Raw genomic sequence first — 20690 nt, 5'->3', positions numbered from 1 at the left:
TATTTCGCAGTCATACCTAAAGTACCAAGAAGGAAAAATGCACGCATCTGAAGGCACCGGTCCCGGATTCTAGCCAGACACTTCTTTTTTATTTTTTATTTTTTATTTATTTTTTTTTTTTAAAGATTTTATTTATTTATTTGACAGAGAGAGATCACAAGCAGGCAGAGAGAGAGGAGGAAGCAAGCTCCCTGCTGAGCAGAGAGCCCGATGCGGGCCTCGATCCCAGGACCCTGAGATCATGACCTGAGCCGAAGGCAGCGGCTTAACCCACTGAGCCACCCAGGCGCCCTCTTTTTTATTTTTTTTTAATTCTTTTATTTATTTTTTAAAATTAATTTCAGTATTCATTATTTTTTCACCACACCCAGTGCTCCATGCAATCCGTGCCCTCTATAATACCCACCACCTGGTACCCCAACCTTCCACCCCCCCGCCACTTCAAACCCCTCAGATTGTTTTACAGAGTCCATAGTCTCTCATGATTCACCTCCCCTTCCAATTTACCCCAACTCCGTTCTCCTCTCTAACACCCCTTGTCCTCCATGCTATTTGTTATGCTCCACAAATAAGTGAAACCCTATGATAATTGACTCTCTCTGCTTGACTGATTTCACTCAGCATAATCTCTTCCAGTCCCGTCCATGTTGCTACAAAAGTTGGGTATTCATCCTTTCTGATGGAGGCATAATACTCCATAGTGTATATGGACCACATCTTCCTTATCTATTTGTCCGTTGAAGGGCATCTTGGTTCTTTCCATAGTTTGGCGACCGTTAGCCAGACACTTCTGGTGCCTTAGGCCCGACTGCCCACTGCAATTTTGACAGGTGTAGTTTTGTAAAATTGAAAGCTACTGAAGATCATTCGCTTCTTCTTGTTTAAAAAAAAAAACAAACCTGGTTTTCTTTAATACTAATTTTTCACAGTGTGTTGGGTCTTAAGATGTTCGCGGCTTGAAGGAGACGACGTGAGGGTGTTACTTTCATAGATCATGTTTGTGAAAGGGAGTGTTAGGGGAGTTAGTGTCGTTACTTTGTGTTGTGTTGATGGCCACAAGTGTCTCAGAGCTCATTGTCCGTGGTTGACCTTCCCTGTGCTAGATGTTAGAACCGCGTAGACTAGAGATACTGTTGCAGAGAGTAACTATGACGTTAAGTGGCCGCTTTGTGCCCGCAGATGACGAGGACGGCATGGACTGCGTCGACAACGAGCGGCGGCCGCATTTCCCTCAGTTCTCCTATTCTGCCAGCGGCCGCGAGTAAGGTCCCTGTCCTGCTCCTTCACTGTCATCCCAGATTTCCTCCTCAAGATGATTCCCGGACATCACACCAGTCGTAGCTCTTACAAAGCAGGAGCGCCTCCAGACACCCCAGCCCACTCTCACCCCCACGAGAACACACATGGACGCAAACACACTTGTTTGTTTTTGCATGAAATTGTATCTCCGTCTACGGTCTCATGCTGCTGCTGCTACTGTCTTACTATTCTAGCAACTTTAAGAGGTAATTTTACAATCTTTGGAAGTCATGAGCCCACCATTGTTCATTTGTGCACCAGTTGTCATCTTTCGATCTTTTAGTTTTTGTTTATCCCTAACAGTGAAGGCTAAATGAGATACACTGATTCTAGGTACATTTTTTAACTTTCTAGAAGATACATCGAAAACTAATTAGACTAAGAAGATTTAGTTTCTAATTCAGAACAAGCAATTGTGGCAGGGTGGTGATGTGCATATGCAGAACTGTAGGGAGGGGTTAAGAAATCGGTGCATACGGCGGGGATCGCGCACTCAGACCTGGCCGGAATCCCTAGGGAAGCATCTGAGAGAAGGAGCGAACGACCGTTGAGATAGAGCGCTAGATGCACACGTAGTCCCTGTTGGACGCTGCAGAGGAAGCCTGCTGTTCACCCGGATGTCCAGATCTCACGGGTGGTCGTTGGCAAGATGGACACTGCTCTTCCAGGGAAGGAGGCATATGCACAGCAGAGGCAAGGTCGCTTACAGGCTTGATGACACGATTTGCACCAGAGAGCATTTTTTTCCCCCTGTGCTTGGAAACCTTTTTCCCTTCTTGATATTTATCACCTCTGATGGCTGAAGAATGTAGACAGGTATAATGATCCTGCTTTTCACCAAAATTTGTACACCAAGGTAAACAGGTGTTTGCCTTATTTGTTTTTAAGTTTTGACTTTCAGTTCTACGTGAATTAGCTTTTTCTCGGATGTTAAAACTTTGAATGTCCTTTTATGGTTTTGTTTATATTGCAGTAGTATTTATTTCTTAGTGAAGACAATTGTGTGTCATGTTAGCAAATGCAGCTCCAACTTAACATGAACTAGACTCACTGCAGTTTATTTTGACCCATGTGCGAGGAATGTACACGCCAATGAGAATCATGCACTTTTTCTCCTTTGTAACAAAATTTGATGAGGCTCTGAAATTGTACATATTGGTTAGAATTGGACTTTGGGAGAAGAGATGATGGCACTAAACCCCTTGGTGCTCAAAAGGAGAAAATCCCCAGCTCTCCGTGCCGAGGGGTTAAGGAGATGGAAGGCTGTTGCTGTTGACCGTTGGAGAACGGAAGTGCTCTGACAACCCGGCGACGTCTTGCCGTGAAGGAACCGCGACCGGCATGACCGTGACAGATGCACCATACTTGGCAAAATGCACACATCTCGAGTATTCACCAAGTAGGCAGTAAGGGGTAAGAACCTGGTGTGTTTATTCCAATCATGGTACATTTAGCACTGAATTAAGCCATCAGGGAGAAAACAAAACAACACACACAAAAAGAACACCTCCAACTTTTCTTTTTCTGTATATATTCATGTCCCCAAATTCCAACATTTCTCACTGAAAGGGGACATGTATGCAAACCTCATCTTTCTCCTTCATTAATGATGATCTTCAGATTAAACCCTTTGGTGCTAGGAGCTGACATTTTCCAAAGCAGCCTATGAAGTCCAGGGGCTGGGGGTCCTTGCTGCGGCCGCAGGAGGCCGGCCGGCCCCACGGAGCGATTGTGGAGATGTCTGTAGTCACATGTTCTGACAGCTCCCCATGGAACACTGCGGCATGACATGGTATGACGACTCAGATGCATTGTGTGGAAGAGCAAGTGACTTTCTAAGTAGGATGAATCATATTCATACGCAGATGTCTTAGCCTCGTGGCGCTGGAAGTGTGGATCTGTAGATGAGACACCACTGCTGGCGGTGGGCAGGCCACTGGGACTGATGGGGGTCAAAGGGCATTTTACTAAGGCAGCTAAGACATATTCAGACATAGGTTTTATCCTAATTTTTCATATTCCTATCTGAGTGAAATTCATCCTTAGCATTGAGTAGGAAGTTACAGGAAATGGTAGTTCATTCTTACTTACACATGTCGCTTCACTTTTTCTCCACCCTTGGAATTCTGTTGAATGTTTCACTTTGACCAGAAAGTAGACTAGAAGGTATGTCCTATAAGTTGTCTCGCATCCATTTTATCCAGAAGGAACAGGTAGAGGCAGAGAAGGTGGCTGAGGCTGGTTGGTGTTTGTGCGGAGCGGCCATTCCTCTGGCAGAGGAGGGCGACCCTGTTTACTGAGCACTTCGATAGCTTCCCCCCGCAAACCTTAAGGTGATTTCCTGTGACCTTGGCCAAGGACACTTCCTGAAGATGAATGACCGTGCTGACAGTGCCCTGGGCCCGCCACGCCTCACGGCTGGCTCTCCATCTCCAGCCCGCATGCAGGGCTCACTTGCACTGGACCTTGAGATGCGCCAGGGCCAGCAGGGCCTTTCCTTGGCTTCCACGCCCAGCCCCCTCGCTCTCGCTCCCAGGTACCCATCAGCTGGCGCGGAGGAATGACAGGATAACAGATGTGCGTGCGTGCGAGCAAGCAAGCATGTATAGGAAGGTTTCCGCACCTGCCCTTGGGGCTGCCTGTGGCCACGGCCGGGGCTGCTGGCAGAAGGGGAGGCCCAGAACCCGGCATTGCTCCATCAGAACACGGGTCAGACACAGCGGACTCCATCCCGCGCTAACTTCCGTGAAGTCTGCCCTCTTGTCTTAATGCAGCCATCTGGGAGGAAATTGGCCATTTTTGCTTGGATTTTTTGGCAGGTTGCTCACAGCTTTGCTTTCTACACTAATGACATAGCATTATTCCAGTATTGTTTTCTATTTCCCGTACCTGATTTCCGGCTTCTTAAAGCTGACTGTTCTTGCAGGGGCCCCTTGCTTCTCCTAGAGGACAAAAGTAAGGGCCTTCCTTACTAACTGCAGGGGCTCTGTCTTACACCTCAACGTACACACTTTGCTGCTACTGTTCGTACTGTCTACAGTAGAATTTCCTTATCTTGCTCCTGGTAGTGCATTACAGGCAAGCATGAAATGTAAAGTATTTATTTAAATAAAAAGAAAAACCTCTAAATTGGTAATTGAATTACCTCCCTGTAGCTTTATAGTTTGTGACATTTCTTGACCTTGCTAGTTCTTTCATTAGATCCGCGCAAGATCTAGTCATCTGGTTAAGGATTTTAAGCAGACGCAACTATGAACCCAAGAAAAACTGTATTACTATTACTGTCGGTCATACTAAAACTGTTCATTTCCTTAAGTATATGACCCACAAGGATGTGAAATAACTACAAGAAACTGTTTTTGTACACTGTACATCCTTAGTATTTTTACACGTATATGATAGGGATGCACATTATTTTCCTTCGTACAGACGGCTTAAATAAAGCACTATGTCAATCTGCTACTTCTCTGTTTATTGTTGTTGGACGTGGTTCTGTAGTCTCAGAAAATATGCTTTTCTGGGAAAAAAAAAAGATTTTTAATAGCTCCAGCTGGTATGAACTTAGCCTATATAAAATGTGAGAGGAGAACGTCCGTCTCTTGTCGCCCCACACACACAGGACTGCTTTGTTACTTACTTGAGGAAAATGGCAATAGTGCAGTTGTGCAGACTTGGACGAGGGACCACTTGTGAAGGGGAGGTGCTGACCCCTCAGTTACGGGTCTCAGGTGCGTCTCCTGTAAGTCAGGGATGAAGGGAGTTCCCTGGAGACGTGTTAGGGACCTAACAAGCTTCACACCAGATGGTTTGGGCCCAGAACTCTTCAGGAGTTTCGCTCCTCAGTGATGTCTTCCTGATAATCTTACACGTGTTGCTCTGCATACTTCCTTTCTTAGAATGTACGTTGGCAAGTTAACAAACTTAGTCGTGGGGGAGAAATGGGTAGGGTGGTTGTACTCCAGTCTGATTTATCTAGACTCATTTTGGTTGGGGCCTTTTTCTGATTTTACCTCATAAACCTACTATTGTACAAACTTGGCTTTGCTCCTGTGACTAAGCTGAGTGGAGGAATGGCTTTGGGACCAGAGTCAGGCATGTGTGTGTCACACAGGCAGATCTGAGGGTGTTCTTATGTGTGCTCTTCTCTCAAAACCACTGGGATGGACAGATCAGGAGGCTAAAATAAAGTGACCTCTACAATTCTTTAAGGGTGCTATTTGTAGAATATTGTAATTTATTTACTGTAGTCCTCAAACAGAATTAGGGACAGTTAACATATCTTAGGTGACAACCTTGATGTCTAGCACATTGGATTAAATCAAAAACTGAATCCATATAGTAGAATTTCTACTCTTTCAGGCTTGAACCTTTTACATGCTCAAGAGACTTCTGAAAGGTCTTTGCGTATGTATCATCCCATCGCCTCCGAAGCCTAATCCCCGTGTCTGTCCCAAGAGGCCACGGGAGGGCCGGTGAGGGCGAGGATTCGGGAACGCTAGCCAGGAGAAGGGCCTGAGGTCAGGGCTTCCTCCGGCCTGCTGGCAGCCTTGCCTTTAGCACTTCATTGTCCTCCTCAAATACAACACAACACTTTCAGTGCCCAGTTTTTATTACTTTCAAGCATCTGAGGGCTTAACTGTGTAGTAGAAATACTCTCTTAAAATAAAATAACGATCCATGTACAGATATGTGATAGACCTCGAAGTCAACTTTGTAATTCCACGAAGTACATTCGTAGGCTCCTCTCAAATACTGCACATTCGAGAAGAAACCTGACACCACCAAGCCAAAGACGCTTTCTTGTCTGTTTTCCTTGTGAACAGAGTGGACAGGATAAACAGTGCTTCCTGGTGTCTCCCGACTGTGCCCAGAGTAGCAGGATGATAAGTAATGGAGTCTTATGAGATGTTGATTAAAAGCATTCAGAAGTTAAAGGATGCTCTCTAGCTCACGAAGAGGGAAGGAAACGTGAATGACAGGAAGAAAGTCTGGTCCTTAATACCCTCTGGCCTAGTTAAAATATGTGCCTTTTTGGTGTGTTTCGTTCATCACTACAAGGTAAAAAGGAAACATTACAATTCAGGTCTTTAAAAAGTTCATTTATTGAAAGTCGTGTGTAACAGCATACAAATGAGCAGATCTAAAAACATCATCACTTCAAGCCATTTCTGGAGACATAGCAGGAGGGCTCATCATCTGGTGCCAGAGCTGAGCCGCAGGCTGCCCGCACGCAGGTGCCGCCGAGCAGCGGACAGGGCGCCGAGCGAGTGGCTCGCTGCCGTCTCAGGCACTGGCTGCTGTTCTGGAAGGTCGTGGCGCGCTGTGGCATCTCACGAACAAATCAGATGAATGTAAATATCTCTTTGTAAACCATTTATTTCACTCTGTTTCGTCCAGGTCAGCAATCAGATTGTCGCATGCTGGGTAACTGGAAAAAATGATAATAAAAAGTAAGTTTAAATAGATCTTGTTCTTCCCTGTGATTTGTCTTCTCACTGGCTGAGGTGCCCTTTCTACGTTTATGGAGAAAAACCACTCTTTTGGCTAAAAATGCAGGGACTGTTTGTAACCAGACAGATGAAAAGTCTGCACTCCCACTTGACCATGGAACATGAGGTGAACGACGTTAAGGCTTTAACTCTGAAAATGACCCGTACCCCAGACATGTGTCCGTCTCTTGAGGAAGGGTGCGCCGATGACAGGGTGTTGCTGGAGAGCCACCACCTCCCTGTCCAGGGAAGGAGACCCCGATCCTTGCCAAGACCTCTTTACTGAAAACCGCTGAGACATTACAGCTGGGGAACTTAGAACAAAAACAGGATGTAGGCCAAGTGTCCCTGAGATACTCCTACTGAAATCAAAATGAATGAAAACTTCCCAAGTTTTTAGTGGCAGACGCTATTATAACATCTATAAGGGCATTTGTTCTTTCACATAGAAACCACCTCCCACATGCTGGAAGAGGGAATTTGGTGTATTTGGCCTCTTGGCTCTAAACAGGAATAAAGGTTTCAAAACCAGCTCATGAAAACTGGGTTGAGGGAGTCATAGGTTAGTGGAGTTTGAGTACAGCGTTGATGGGTCTGGCCCATGGGGCTGCTCAGATGAGCTTAACCCACAGCTGGAAGTGGTGCCAGAAACCACTGCACACAGTTCCATTCTACAAAACAGGGCAGCTCCTGGGTACCCAGCCGGTACCACGTGCGAAGATGAGTAAGACATTGACCTCAAGGAGCAGGAGGTCCTAAGGAATGTGGGCAGTCTGGTTGGCAGCCACCTTCCAGAAAGACATGTGGACCTCTCTCTGCCCTCTCCAATGCAGATTTCCTGACTAGAATCGGCAGGGGGAGGGAGGCTTCTGTGAGAACCCAGTTCCAGCCACGATTACTTGAGGATTTCCAAGACAGGACAGTGAGTGACAGTTCAGAATTCATGCAAGAGAAATATGAAAATCAGTCTGTTGCCTCTTTTGAAAGATGCAAAAAGGGAATGTTTCTATCTCAGGTGGGTCTCGGCGTGTGGACATTGACTATGTGTCTTCAGTGCACAGGTCTGTAAGTAGAAGGGTCATTGGAATGGCACGTGTACAGCTGTCCCGCTCGGAACACAGGTGGGGGCTGTGCACTGAGTAAGCAAGTGGGATATGTCTCTCTGAGCACAAGGATATGTGCACAGGCGTATTGCAAAAGAAAAATGTAACCGAACTTTGGGTAGAAGACAAACACACCCCCCCACGTCCGTACAGAATAACGGTAAAGACCTGCACTAGAAAGAAAATGTTGCAGGTGGGGCGCCTGGGTGGCTCAGTGGGTTAAGCCGCTGCTTTCGGCTCAGGTCATGATCTCAGGGTCCTGGGATCGAGTCCCGCATCGGGCTCTCTGCTCAGCAGGGAGCCTGCTTCCCTCTCTTTCTCCGCCTGCCTCTCCATCTACTTGTGATTTCTGTCAAATAAATAAATAAAATCTTTAAGAAAAAAAAAAAAAGAAAATGTTGCAGGAATTCTTTTAAACCGAGCTCAGGGAAACTGGCATCTCTCACTGCAATGAGTTCACAGTGCCCATGGGCTCCAGGCCCATTTGGTAACTGATCATCACCTGACTGGTCCCCTTGCGGCCTCTGGTGGCCCCTGGAACCTGCAACCTCCGGTGCCTGTGGGATCCCTTGGGAGCAGCGCAGATGTGAGGTCCCAGGTGTGAGCAAACCGAAGGAGCCGCAGTCTCTCCACTGCAGCAAATCCCTGTCACTATCTCTTCGCGGGTTTGGTATTTTACTTGGTTTTGATGCAAAACCCATCCTGATTTTAGTATTAGAGCCCCACTATTACCATTCACTGGTCTGGGATCCCCGGTGCCTGCACTGCCCACCCCATCCCATGAACATCTGAGTAAGTCAGTCACCCGTGCCCACATCCCTGTTTGGTTTACAAACGCAGCACCCAGTGTTGCCCTCCATTTGCTGGAGCTTTGGTAGAGAACATTCCTGAGTGCTCCCCCCATCCCACAGCACGTCTAGAGACAGAGAACCTTTCGCTACTGCCCAACTCCCACTCATCTGCCATCACTTCTTAGGGCTATTTAGTCATGCTTATTTCCAGAAAGTTGGGTCCATCGCCCACACCAGTGATCATGGCTGGTTTGGGGGGGGGGGGGGGAAGGGTGACACCGCATGTGCCAGTGGGGCACTAGCTGGTTTGAACTGGGGCCGGAGCCCTTGGCCACCACCTCCCCATCCTCTGCCTTCCAACCTGTCACCACGGCCCCTTGCCGCGGCCTGCCTGGGTGGTGTGGCCACATCTGCCGCGGTCTGTGGCTGCCCTCCAGAAGAGGGGCGGGCCAGCACAGCACTCTGGCAGCTGCTCCCCTGAAATACTGTCCACAGATGACAGAAATGCCCCCCATCTACACACCTGCTGCTGCGACCCCATCTTCTTTGTTCTCGTTGTAAGACCTAATAGAGCCTTCTCTCCACAAACCCTAACTTTTGTGTTTATTTCTGAAGTCTGACTTGAAATTCAGAGTTTAAAAAATGAGTCTCTGGGTGACCTGAATTGTTCCCCAGGCAACCATGCTGTGGGGTCCAGCAGAGCCCTTTCTGCGGCTTTGTTTCCAGGCTCCCCGGGCCCCCTGCCCCACACACCCCACCCTAGGGAATGCCCGCCCCGCCTCGCCCCTGCTCACAGACTGCTCTCGCTCAGCCTCCCCTGACCCAAGTTCCCATGCGCAAACCTCCACCCAGCCTCTCTCTCCTCTCCCCACATGCAACACCCCACCCGCCTCATTTGCACATTTTCTGTTTCTGTTGGCCCCGTCAAAAAATGGCCCCGTTCCTTGTGCCTCTAACAAGAAAGCATCTATTTTTAACCAGAAGCGCCTCACCCCCCTACCTTGAGGTAGGGCGTTCTCAAGCTTGCCCCCAGTGAACAGAGCTCCAGGGAAGCCACCAGTAGTTACCGCTTGGGGGTTCAGAGCCAGCTGCAGGCCCCACCCCGGGAGAGAAGCAGATGGATGCCCACCTGTACATGGGGCCCGTGGCCCAGAGACTGAACACCACCTTCTCGACAAGTCCAGGTCCCTGCCGGTCACTTCCCAGTTATGTCTACTTCATCTCTGGGCCTTCTTTGTCCTGCTGGTATAGGAAGGACTAGGAATGACTTATCCAGAGGCCCCTTTGTGCCTCCAACCAGGTCAGCCTCACAGTCACCTCTGCTGGAGTCGGGGTCATGCAGGGGCTCCCTCTTAAGGGGAAGCTGGTTCTCTTCTTAAGGGCTTTTGTGTTTTGGTTTTGACCAGGACCTGAGTGGTAGGAAAGCTAAACCACTTCCCGGGAGTGGTACAGAGCTGAGATCTGAGCCCTGGCAGTGTGACCTTGAAGTCCCAGCTCTCTCGTGCTCTTCTGACGTGCTCAGCGAGAGCACAGAAGCCACGGAGTGTGACTTTGTGGCGCCAAGCAAGAGTCAGATGTGGAAGGCCGGCCGGCACACACAGGCCACGTGGACTCCGGGTGGTCACCAGTCTGCTAGGAGGAAGGTGCCCTCACTAGTCCTCTGCAGAATTTTGTGGATCATGGCCTGAGGGGGCAGATGGTGGGGGGGAACTACATTTCAGAAGTCACAGGGTGTACGGCGGGCTGCCTCCAGGTCAACAGTCTTGCCTTGTGCCCAGCAAAGTGGTCCACACGCTTGCTGACCTTCTCGGGCATCCAGCTGTTGGCAGGTGCAAAGCAAGCCCAGAGTTCACGGCGAGGTCACCAGCACACCCGTCTGTCCGTTCTCCCCTCCGGCTGCCCAGCTGGGCCTCTGCCCAGGGTCTGTGCAGGCAGAGGTCAAAACCCTGGGTTCCCTAGACCACGGGGACCACAGGCCCAACTCCCTGCTTCTGGGCTCCCAGAGTGGGAGGAGTCCAAAGGAGTCAGAGAGAGGAAAAGGCAGAGGCGAGAAAGCCTTCCTTGCAGAACGAAGGCAGGCCCCGTGCTTCCTTGGCTTCCTGGAGAACAGCAGCTGGAGTTGGACTTGCGACCAGCAGCCCCGGGGGAGGCGGGGAGCCCTGGGAGTACAGGGCCGGGGTCGGAGTGCAGGGGCGCCCCGCTCCTCCCGGCAGCTCTGCCGGCACCAGGGTGCCGCACCTCGTGCGGTTCCCCGATGTCCTCTTCCTGCTCTCTGGAATCCCGCGAGTCCCGCGAACTTCCCCTGCACGCGGGCAGGTGTCTGTGTTTTAGAGGGACCATGTTTCCATGGTAAATAGATTTTTAAGAATTCCCAAAGGACAGACAGTGTCACCAACAGCAGAGAGAGGAGCCTCTGGCTGCCTCATGTTTGAAAGCGTTAAGAATAAAGACAACACTGACATTTGGGGTTGTAATGTGACGGAATCACAGTCTTTTAAAGGCAAGAACCACTTCTCCACACTCCATGCAATATTCAGTGTTTTGTTCACTTGTCTAATTGGATTAAAATATTTAGCTCCCTTTAAAATCTTGATTGTGAATTTATATTGCAAAATGTAATGTCTGACTCAGGAAGCAGTAACTGGGGCAAGTGTGTCTGAGGCAACAGAAAATTTGATTTATTTTTCTTCCATGAGTCTCATTCTGAAATTATTCACTCTTGGACAAAGTGAACTGTTAAACGGAAGAGCGAGTTTGGCTTCGATGAAGCCGTATGTGCTTTTCAGTATTAATTACACACGGGGTCTTCCGTGAAACAACCACCACCACAACAACCCACAAAAGTTAAACTGTGCTATTTGAGTTGCTCGGGGAAGTTTCTCTTGAGGGTCGCAAGACCCTTATGTTGGAGACACAGCACCAGGGGTCTCGTGTCACTCTTTAGAAACACTCAGGCAGCAGGGAGTTAATGACATTTTAGCTGCATATGTTCAAGTGTATTTAAAAAAATATGCAAGTCACTTTGGTTGACAGTGTCTTGTACACAGTTTTGAAAGAATCAGGGCAAACTTTAACAGAGTCAGTTTTTATTTGAAAAATATTTTCTGGGAATGTATCAGTGTTTATTTTTGAGACTGACAATTCGGGTGAAAATCAGGATAAAAACAAAAAAACAACAATTTGGTTGAAATCAAATTGTTTGTTTTCATCTATTTAGAATTCTTTCCAAAAAATCTTGGTTCAGGAGGAGGCTTTCTAATTTATTTTATTCAGTGTATTTGCTGTTCTATTCAAGCGCCATCTGTCCTGCAGGTAGCTGACTTCGGGGAAGCGCCCACGTGAGGTGGGTGAGGCCCCCAGGGCTCCGGAAGGATCCCCGCAAAGCTGCATGCACCTCCAGGTCCCATTCGGGGTGAGCAGCGGGCACACCCTCCTCAGCGGGACCCCCCCACCCGGTGACCCTCCCTTGAGCAACCATTTCGAAGGTGTCCTGCCCCTGGCTTCAGGTCACAAGTGGGCCCTGCCTCCCCTTCGCCCCTGCGCCGGGTTCTTTGCTTGGTTCAACTCTCTTGCCTGCTCCTTCGGTGTAATGAGATCATGTCCATGATTTTGAATATAATCACATGTGGCTGCTGGATCCAAGCACAAGTTTGAATCACATTAGAAAGTCAGTTCACTGCCAAGAATGCTCAGAAGTCACAGGACCTCCTGATTAATCCCTGATAAGTCAGTATTATCCCGACTGTAGAGACGCTTCATCTGCAGACTGAGCACTGAGGATGGAGCCATAGGGCCCACGGGGAAGGCAGCTATCAGAGAACGAGATCTGAACCCTGAGTCATTGCCCAGTCGTTATACCCCAAACTCTCTGGGGTAGAAAACCATCCTCCGAAGGGACACCCCATCTCTCAGCCGCCGCTCTCCCCAACAAGAGACTGATTTCCTTAGCAGCTGGCATCAGCCTCCCTAGCCAGAGGTTAGAGCCCCAGGCACCAGGTCCCAGAACGCTGACCCTGCTCCCAGCTACTAGGCCCCACCACCACTCCCCTGAGACCCAGCCAGAGTCTCTGTCCCCGCAAAAAGAGGCAACAGGGCCTGTGCCCAGAGAGGGGCTGTGGGGCCATGTCTGCAGGCAGGCTGGGTGGGGGGCTTTAGGGCTCCATTTCTCCACAATGACCAGCATCACCATTTTAGGACATTTTAAAAGCCATTTTCTAGAAGTCCCCTGCCGGCAGCGTGAGGCAGGAGAGTAACAAAGCCACTACAATTAGTCACACGAAGAACAAGGTGGACCAGAAGCCCTGAGCCAGGCCCACTTGGCCGGCCCAAGTCCTGCACACCAGCAGTGTTGGAGCGGAAGGCGGGAATTCTCATGGTAAAAAACATCATGCGGCCTAGTTAGGACCATGACCAGCTCGCTCGGCCAGACTGCTGTGCAGGTTTTAGAATGTAAGCAGAAACGACTCAAAATAATCAAACCTTCTGAACAGACGTCACTGTTTTCCTATCATGGGCTGCAGGCCAACCCCGGGCCAGTCATCTGCTCCAGGACCCAGGGCTCAGGACCCGGGAGCAAACCAGAGTTCTGGGACTCAGCATCGGGTAGACAAAGAGTTTGAGAGTTTGACCTGCCCCATTAAGTCCTTAGGCTTACTCCAACCAGGCTGAGAACACAGAAGCCTTTAGCTAAACATTTCATCCCTAAATGAAAAGATGAACCAGCGTCTCTCCAGGAAAACAGGGAGTCAGGTCAGTCACTTGGGAGCTCGCAGCAGGAAGCTGTCCTCCTATATCCCTGCTGGGGGCACACAACGGCCTCATTTACTTAAAGGGCGGGAAGCTAAACTCACAATTCCAGTTTATTCCATGGCCGAAGTAGGTCTAATGCCACACTTGGGTAGAAAGAGCAGGCCTTTGGTTTAGATATTCGGCAGAGAGCTTGCAAAACTGGATCCTTGCCTGTTCTTTGAACACTAGTATTTGCTACTGAAAGCCAACAGTCCCTCTATGAAATGTCTTTTGTCGTGTTCATATTAAAATAACTCCAAATGTACTATTTGAATCAAAGATCCCTTTAGAGATGAGCCAGAGGGGCTGGGATCAGATAACTCAGGATGGTCGAATCATCTCTGTGGCTTCAGGCAAGAGAAGAAAGACCTGCTCCTTTTTTTTTGAGGATTTTTTGAGGTTTGGGTTTTGTTTGTGTTTTAAATGCATTTTATGAAAATTTTGCAATCCATTTGGCAATTATCAGGTTTTTAAAGCCCTGGAAGAGGTTTCTAAGCATTGATGGTCCATGTCCAGATCTGAGTGGCTGTGAGGTAGGCAGACGGGGAGTTAAAAGGGAAACCCTACACGATAATGATCTGGTCCAGAATCAACAGGAAACTGCCATGCGCTCAGAGCTTGGACAGAAGACTCCCCACAAGTCTTACTCTGAAGTGGTTCTTGGCTCCTAGAGTTAAAGGATTCACTCATGCTAAGAGCCCCTGTCCTTCCACCACATGTGACAGGAGCCTGGTCCCCCACCTGGAGAGCCGGTGGCCCCAACCTTCGGCTAGCTCCATGCACAGCCTCCTGCAGGACCTGCCCAGACAGTTAGGTTGTGGCCGGGGTCAAGCCTGAGCCTCTCAGGGCCTCCAAAGCTCCGCGTCCCTCAGAATTACCCAACCAGCTTGTTAAAATGCCGATTCCTGGTGTGTGTGACCGGAATCTGTGAATCAGTGTCCCTCACAGTTACCCATTTGCAAGCCCCCCAGACGCCTGTGATGAGCAGTGCGAGAGGGTCAGTGGCGCCAGGGCCACGGGGTACAGGCGGGTCCGCAACCCCAGGCCACAGGTCAGCGCCTGGCACTGGGGTTTTCTCTTACTCACCGCGGAGAAATGAGTAGTACCGGCGACGGTTTCAGTACACGGAGTGGGAAAATTTCCTCAAAGGAGGGCAGTTCCCTAGTACCCATCGGGCGCATTTTGAAAGAAGAGAGACAGCTTCTCACTCTTCTCACGGCCAGAGGCACTCTTCCATTCATCATTCCAAGCACTCCCCGTGCGGGCACCTGGGGGCTCTCCTAATACAGCATCCTAGGACCAGACAGACTGGGGCCAGTCCCTGGACCACCTCATTATCCTAACATGCCGCTTGATGGGACAAAAAGTACAGCTTATCCGACAGGAAGAGAAGCCATTTAGGGGAAAAGGCCTCCCACCATACCGCTGACTCACCCAGATACGCTTCTCCCTCCCTGATCCCTTTCGGTGGCCCCAGATCTACCCCAACAGGGAAAGCCCGGACTGTGGCATCAGCCTTAGATGCCATTTCTAGTGTCCCGACTCGCTAGCTGTGCAGGCTGTTGCAGCCTCGGTTTCCCTAGCTGTGAAGCGGAGACAAGCCTCGATCCTGCAGGCTCATTCAAGGGCAACGGGAGTTCGCGCACACGGTACAGGCAGCGCTGCCGGGCGCAGTCACCGGCCGCTGACATCAGACAAGACACCTGCAGCCACTCCCCGTGGCTCCTCCAACCGGCAGCCCCTCTTTGCTCGGCCACTTTCAACTGTACACACCCCCACCCCCCACCCCGGACCCTTCCGAGTGTGCTTCCTGCACAAAGCCCGCTCGCCGCTATAGCCCTCTGCATCGTTCCGCAGGCCACAGTCCCACACTCGGTGCCACAACCCAAGTCGAGGGTTGTTCTTGTGCATGAACTCCAGCTCCCTAAAGAGGGCAGGCCCGAGGGCTACACATCCATGTCCCCCACCATGCCCAGCATGGTCTTCAGGGTCCTCCTATGGGCTGCCCAATGGGAGTACTGGGGTTTGCACCTGTCACGGTGCAGCTCTGAAACAAGGAACAAGAAAAGGCCCCACACGCAGACACCACTGTGTCCTCTGGTGGGTGAGCCAGCCCAGAGGACCCCCTCTGCCCCCACACACATACCCCTGCGCTGGGTCTGACCGGTACCTGGGATCTCAGACGTCCCACCTCTTCCGCCAGGCTCTGTCTCTCCAGAAGAAGCTCGTTCTGCTTTTTGAGAAGCTGCACCAGCTGCTGGGCCGTGGCCTGGCTGTGCTTGTCCAGCTGCTTTAGCCTGCGGAGAAATCCACTGCAGAGTTAGGGATGGGTCCTGAGGCGTGAGGGCATCAAGCTGCAGAGTGGGTGGCAGGGGGGCGGTAGTGGCCAACTTGAGTGCGTCCAACTGTTGTGTCCGAGAGAGGCCCTGGTTAGTGAACCAGGAGCTGCCAATCCAGGTGACCCTGAGAAGCAAGGCCAGCAGCAGACCCTTGGAACGCAGCATTGATTAAGATGAATGGAATCACATCAAATGTGGAAGGAAACCAGGAGCCTTCTCCCGGAGATGTCAATGAGTAAACACACAGATAAGTTGGATAAGGAGAAGAAAAGTCGAAACCTTCAACTCACAGAGGTCGAGGATGAGGGGCCTAAACGCTTCCATTGTTCAGGGGAAACGTCTCTGGCAGGCTGCAGCAGACAGCCCGCCCTGGCTGGGGAAGTGGGCGAGGGACAGCAGAAACACTGAACTAAGGGTTTTCCATTATTAATCACTCAGTCAATCATGAGCTCCGGCATCGCTGACCAGATGTCTTTAAAGATCCTAAATTTGTCATTCTGCTGATGGGCCCTCCTCTCCAGACTTGCTAATTCACTCAAACTATTATCCTCATTTGTCCACAGACGGCTTCCTACAGCACACTCACCCCTGGAAATGTAGGCTTTGGATTAAATTTAGAGTTGCACAACTACCCAGCCCTGTTCTGGAAAGCGCCTGGCTGTGTCCTGCACCCTTCCTCCCGGACCAACAGCACCAACGGTGAAATTAACTTGTATTTTCACAGGGAAAGGATTTTAAAAGCTCAAGGTGCAATTCAAACTCCAGGCTACGCGCCCAACACTCACCGAGTCAAAGGCCACGACGTCATGCGCAGAGACTGGCGTCAGGCTGCCCCAGGTTAGGCCTCCCTGCGTCCCGCCAGCTTCTGGCGCGTTCCCAGCACAAGGAAGCACTGACCAGGTCAGAGACTAGGGCCTCGGGGTGGGCGGACGCCTTTCCCAACCTGCCGGCGGGGAAAACTGCACCCCGAGGGAACCTGACCACAGTCTAGGATTGCTCACGCTCTCCCAGACTCTTGTGCCACCTGCAAGTCGGCCCCTTTCCCAGACGGCACCGACTGCGGGGCCTGTCTGCCCGTCTCCACCTTGGAAGGATTTTTGTGGGTATCTTTGTTTAGGCTGTCCCTGAAGGCACACTCGGGTCCCCACCCCAGTCTCCTCCTCCTCCTCACGCGCTGCGAGCTCCCCCTTTTCAAGCTCTCCGGGCCTTTTGCTACTTTCTAACGCGGCAAGCACGAGGAGCTGGAAACCAAGAACAGGTGGTGGTCGCTGGGGCAGCAGGGCGCATGCTCGCAAAGCCCGCCCCGCCCACCGCCCGCACGAGGCCTCCGTCTGGCCCCGCCCCCAGGCCCAGGCCCCGCCCCCCTGGCCGCAAGCGCCCTGCTGGTCCTGGAGAAAGCCCAAGGAAGGAGCCAGGGAAGGACTTAGTTCTTCTCTCTTGTGTGTGTGGCTATTCAGGGCCAGGCTCAGGTGCCCTGGCCCTGACTGGCCTCTCAGCGTCCCAGATCAGGCTGGGGCAGATCCGAAGCGCTTTGCCGCTTCGACGCGGTATGCACGATGGTCGTGTCCCTTGCCCCTGTGGCCCTGCCTCCGATCCTGGTGAAGCCAGGGCACTGCAGCTTTGGGAAGCTCCCTCTGTCCCCACGGCCACCCATCACACTGTCACACGGGGACAATTCTTCCTGAGAGTAGTCCCCAAACCCCACGGGCGTCAGACCAAATGGGAGCTTCCCTGCACCTTCCCCTGCGCAGAGCGGCTGGGAGGGGCGAGGACACCCCAGGGCGGCAGAGAAGCCCTCTGTCGGCTTGCGGCAGGGCAGGGGCGCTCTCCCCGGACTGACGCACCGACAGATCGGTGCCGGCAGCCACCGCCCATCAGAGCAGCTACTCCGCTGTCCTGCACTGGGGTGGGTCCCCTAGAGGAGAGAAGAGCCTTTTTCCTTGAGAAGCAGACAACCTACCGCTTGGGTATTTCAATCAGACAGGTGGGAAGCACCGTCATTAGCAGCGGAGCTGTCGAAACCCTCCAGTGGCTTTCTCCCTCCCATCAAGCCCTGGGTGTGGAGACAGCCACAGGCTGAGCTCTGGCCCGGCGGTAGGCCACTGGCTTCAGGCTTGCTGGAAACAAATGTAACAGAAACATGGAATAAATAGATGACACCATTAAGGCTTAAAGACAACAAGGCGCCAGGAGTGGCCTTTCCCCATGTGGTCCCTTGCCCTGTGCTTTGATCAAATGGGATAACAGTCCTGTGGACTGATGGCTTCAGTGTGTGTTTCTGGGCCCTGGAAAGAGGTGGCCGCCTGATGCAGAGCTAAGGGCTGAGCCAAACGCTGCTCTTACAGCACAGAACGCTGGCCACAGGCTGGCCACGCCGGCTTACAGCCAGAAATGGGGCCGGTCCCTGCCTAGACCCTTCTGCCTTGGAGGCCCCAGGACCTAGGCCAGGCTCTGTTGGCGCCGTTTTGCAAACCGTAAGCTTCAGCTCCCTGCGGCAATCACCTGAGAGCACCTGGGCCCCACCTGGAGCCGCTGAATCAAGTCCCTGCGTCTCGCAGAAGGACCTCCGGAGAGCCTTCCTCCACTGGAAGGAGCTGAAGCTCCTCCTGCCCTCGGCTCACAGTGGGAGCCAATGTGAACGCTCCAGGCGGTCAGTCTCGGGGGACCTTAAAGAGACATGCCCCTTCTTGTTCGAGGTCAGCTTCCATCAGGTCACTCCGGAGACGTGCAGCAGCGACATCCATCACAAGGTCAGAAAAGGTAAAAATCACCACCAAACCAAACCCACATTGGTTAAAAGACAGAAACAAACCCAGATTTTAGATAAAAGGGACTCAGTCAAGGAAATAAATTTCAATAGCAGCTCTCTTGAGGTGTTTTATGAATAGTGGGAAGTTGGTTTTTTTTTTTTTTTCAAAATTTTATTTATTTATTTGACAGAGAGAAATCACAAGTAGATGGAGAGGCAGGCAGAGAGAGAGAGAGAGAGAAGCAGGCTCCCTGCTGAGCAGAGAGCCCGATGCGGGACTCGATCCCAGGACCCTGAGATCATGACCTGAGCCGAAGGCAGCGGCTTAACCCACTGAGCCACCCAGGCGCCCCGGGTTTTTTTTTTTTTTTTTTTTTAATTAACAAGTTATTTCTTGGAACGGCCTGCCCCAAACGCTGCACAGCCCTGCCTGTACTCTGTCCTTGTCTCCCTGCACAGATTAGCGAATTAAAAGGTAGGTGCTAGACCCCATCTTACAGTTGAGAGACCGAAGCTGAGAGGTCTGGGAAGCTTGCACAAAGCCATAGAGGAAGCACGGGAGCTCGGGGTCCTCTTAACTGTTGCTAAGGAGTGGTTCATTCATTGAGTTAATTCAACAAACCAAGCAGTTAACCCTTTGGGAAACCCCTCTCGTGGGTCAAGTACTATAGGGCAGATACAGGGTCCAGGAGGCCCCAGCCTCTGCTCACGCCCATCCCACGAGGCAGGAACTAGTCTTACCCCATTTTAAGGACAAGGGTCCCCATGCACAAGGAGGAAGAGTGGTTCTGGCCACTCAGCCAGCAAGTCAGGATGCGAAAGGGAAACGGGTATTGTCCTGGGCAGGGGCTCCCCACAGGAGAAGGGGCACTGCAAAGGCCATGCTGTCTGCGAACCGAGAGCACACGGTGTGGCAGGACCAGAATCCCCACACACGGCCAGTGATGCTGGTCCCAGTCCAGCCCTGCAGCCAGACCAACAGCTGTGGACCTTGTCCAGGCAGTGCCGGTCCCTGCCCCAGGAAAGAGAGGCTGGGAGGAGGGACAGGCCTGGGATAGACATTTTGGGGCCAGAGGGAGGTACCCACGAGCTGTGCACCTACCGAGCAGGTATGCAGCCTGGGGCCTGGGGCCTGGGACAGGTCTGGCTGGATGTCCAGCCGCAGGCTACACCTGCTGAGGGGAGTGGCCATGAATGCGGGGCAAGATTCACCCAGGAGAGCCGGGCAGAGGTTTTCAAGTTTGCTAAAAATACAGGTGTCCTTGGGGCATCTGGGTGGCTCAGTCGGTTGAGTGTCCGACTCTTGGTTTCCATTTGTGTCATGATGTCGGGGTCCTGGGATCGAGCCCCAAGTCCGGCTCCATGCTCAGCGGGGAGTCTGCCTGTCCCTCTCCATCTGCTTTTTCCCCCTGCTTGGGTGCAGTGTGCTCTTTCTCAAATAAATTAATATTGAAAAATCTTTATATAGGCATCCAAGCCACGACGCATGTCTGCTGCAGTGAGAGGGAAGAGGGCCAGGACAGGGCCTCGGGGACTGGCCACATTTACAGGGTAGCAGGGGACAGGGAGCCACGGAGCCACGGAGACAGATGACCTGGAGAGAGAACCTGGAGCTTAAGAGGAGAGGCTTTCCGGGAGGAAGGGGGGGCTCCGTGCGACGCGCCACTCGGTGCTGGCCACGGCTGCTCGCCCTGTCCGGAGGGAGGTGTGGCGGAGGAGGGGACACCGTTCTGGAGAGGGGAAGAGGGGCCTGGCACAGGGCAAAGGAGCAAGAGGGGTGCAGAGGGTGGAAGGGGCTGGAGCCGGTGGGCAGGAGAGAGGGGGATTCCTCGAGGCACAGGGTGCCGGGCTTCCCCAGGCAGGAAGGCGCCCACCGCAAAGGCCGGGCCCTCCTCACCAGCGGGGTGAGTAAGAAGCCCCTGACCCACAGCCATCCTGTTCTGCCCCGGTTCGAGGGCACAGGTGTTTGTCGAGAAAGAAGCAAGGTGACGTGCCGTGGTCCTCGAGCTGCTGTGAAGGGTGAGCGCACCGGCCGGGGGCAGGGGCAGGGGCACGAGGGCGGAGCCGAGGCAGAGCCTTCTTCTGTGGACACGGACGCCCTGACTGACCCTTCGGACAATCTCACCCCACCC

The 20690-nt window shown here is 51.8% G+C and overlaps 2 protein-coding genes across 13 annotated transcripts in view; one reads left to right on the top strand and one right to left on the bottom strand.

Moving 5' to 3' along the window:
• AKT3 (AKT serine/threonine kinase 3) overlaps positions 1–6764 on the top strand; it is a 304808-nt gene extending 298044 nt beyond the window's left edge. For both annotated transcript variants that reach the window (XM_059412531.1, XM_059412532.1), the window contains exon 14: positions 1180–6764. In XM_059412531.1, the coding sequence (XP_059268514.1) occupies positions 1180–1265 (86 nt within the window). In that variant the 3' untranslated portion in view covers positions 1266–6764. The remainder of the gene's footprint in view (positions 1–1179) is intronic.
• Positions 6383–20690, bottom strand: part of SDCCAG8 (SHH signaling and ciliogenesis regulator SDCCAG8) — a 229449-nt gene continuing 215141 nt past the window's right edge. For 6 of the 11 annotated variants that reach the window (XM_059412519.1, XM_059412527.1, XM_059412523.1 and 3 more), the window contains 2 exons: positions 15617–15767; positions 6383–6727 (listed from right to left, as the gene is read on the bottom strand). In XM_059412519.1, coding sequence (XP_059268502.1) covers positions 6698–6727; positions 15617–15767 — 181 coding nt within the window. In that variant the 3' untranslated portion in view covers positions 6383–6697. Of the gene's footprint in view, positions 6728–15616; positions 15768–17769; positions 17927–20690 lie in introns of those variants that run through there. The other 5 variants (XM_059412520.1, XM_059412529.1, XM_059412521.1 and 2 more) reach the window with 4 other exon arrangements.

The sequence above is a fragment of the Mustela nigripes genome, chromosome 10 (genome assembly GCF_022355385.1).
Source record: "Mustela nigripes isolate SB6536 chromosome 10, MUSNIG.SB6536, whole genome shotgun sequence".
NCBI lineage: Eukaryota > Metazoa > Chordata > Mammalia > Carnivora > Mustelidae > Mustela > Mustela nigripes.
This window is presented reverse-complemented; position numbering and strand designations above follow the sequence as displayed.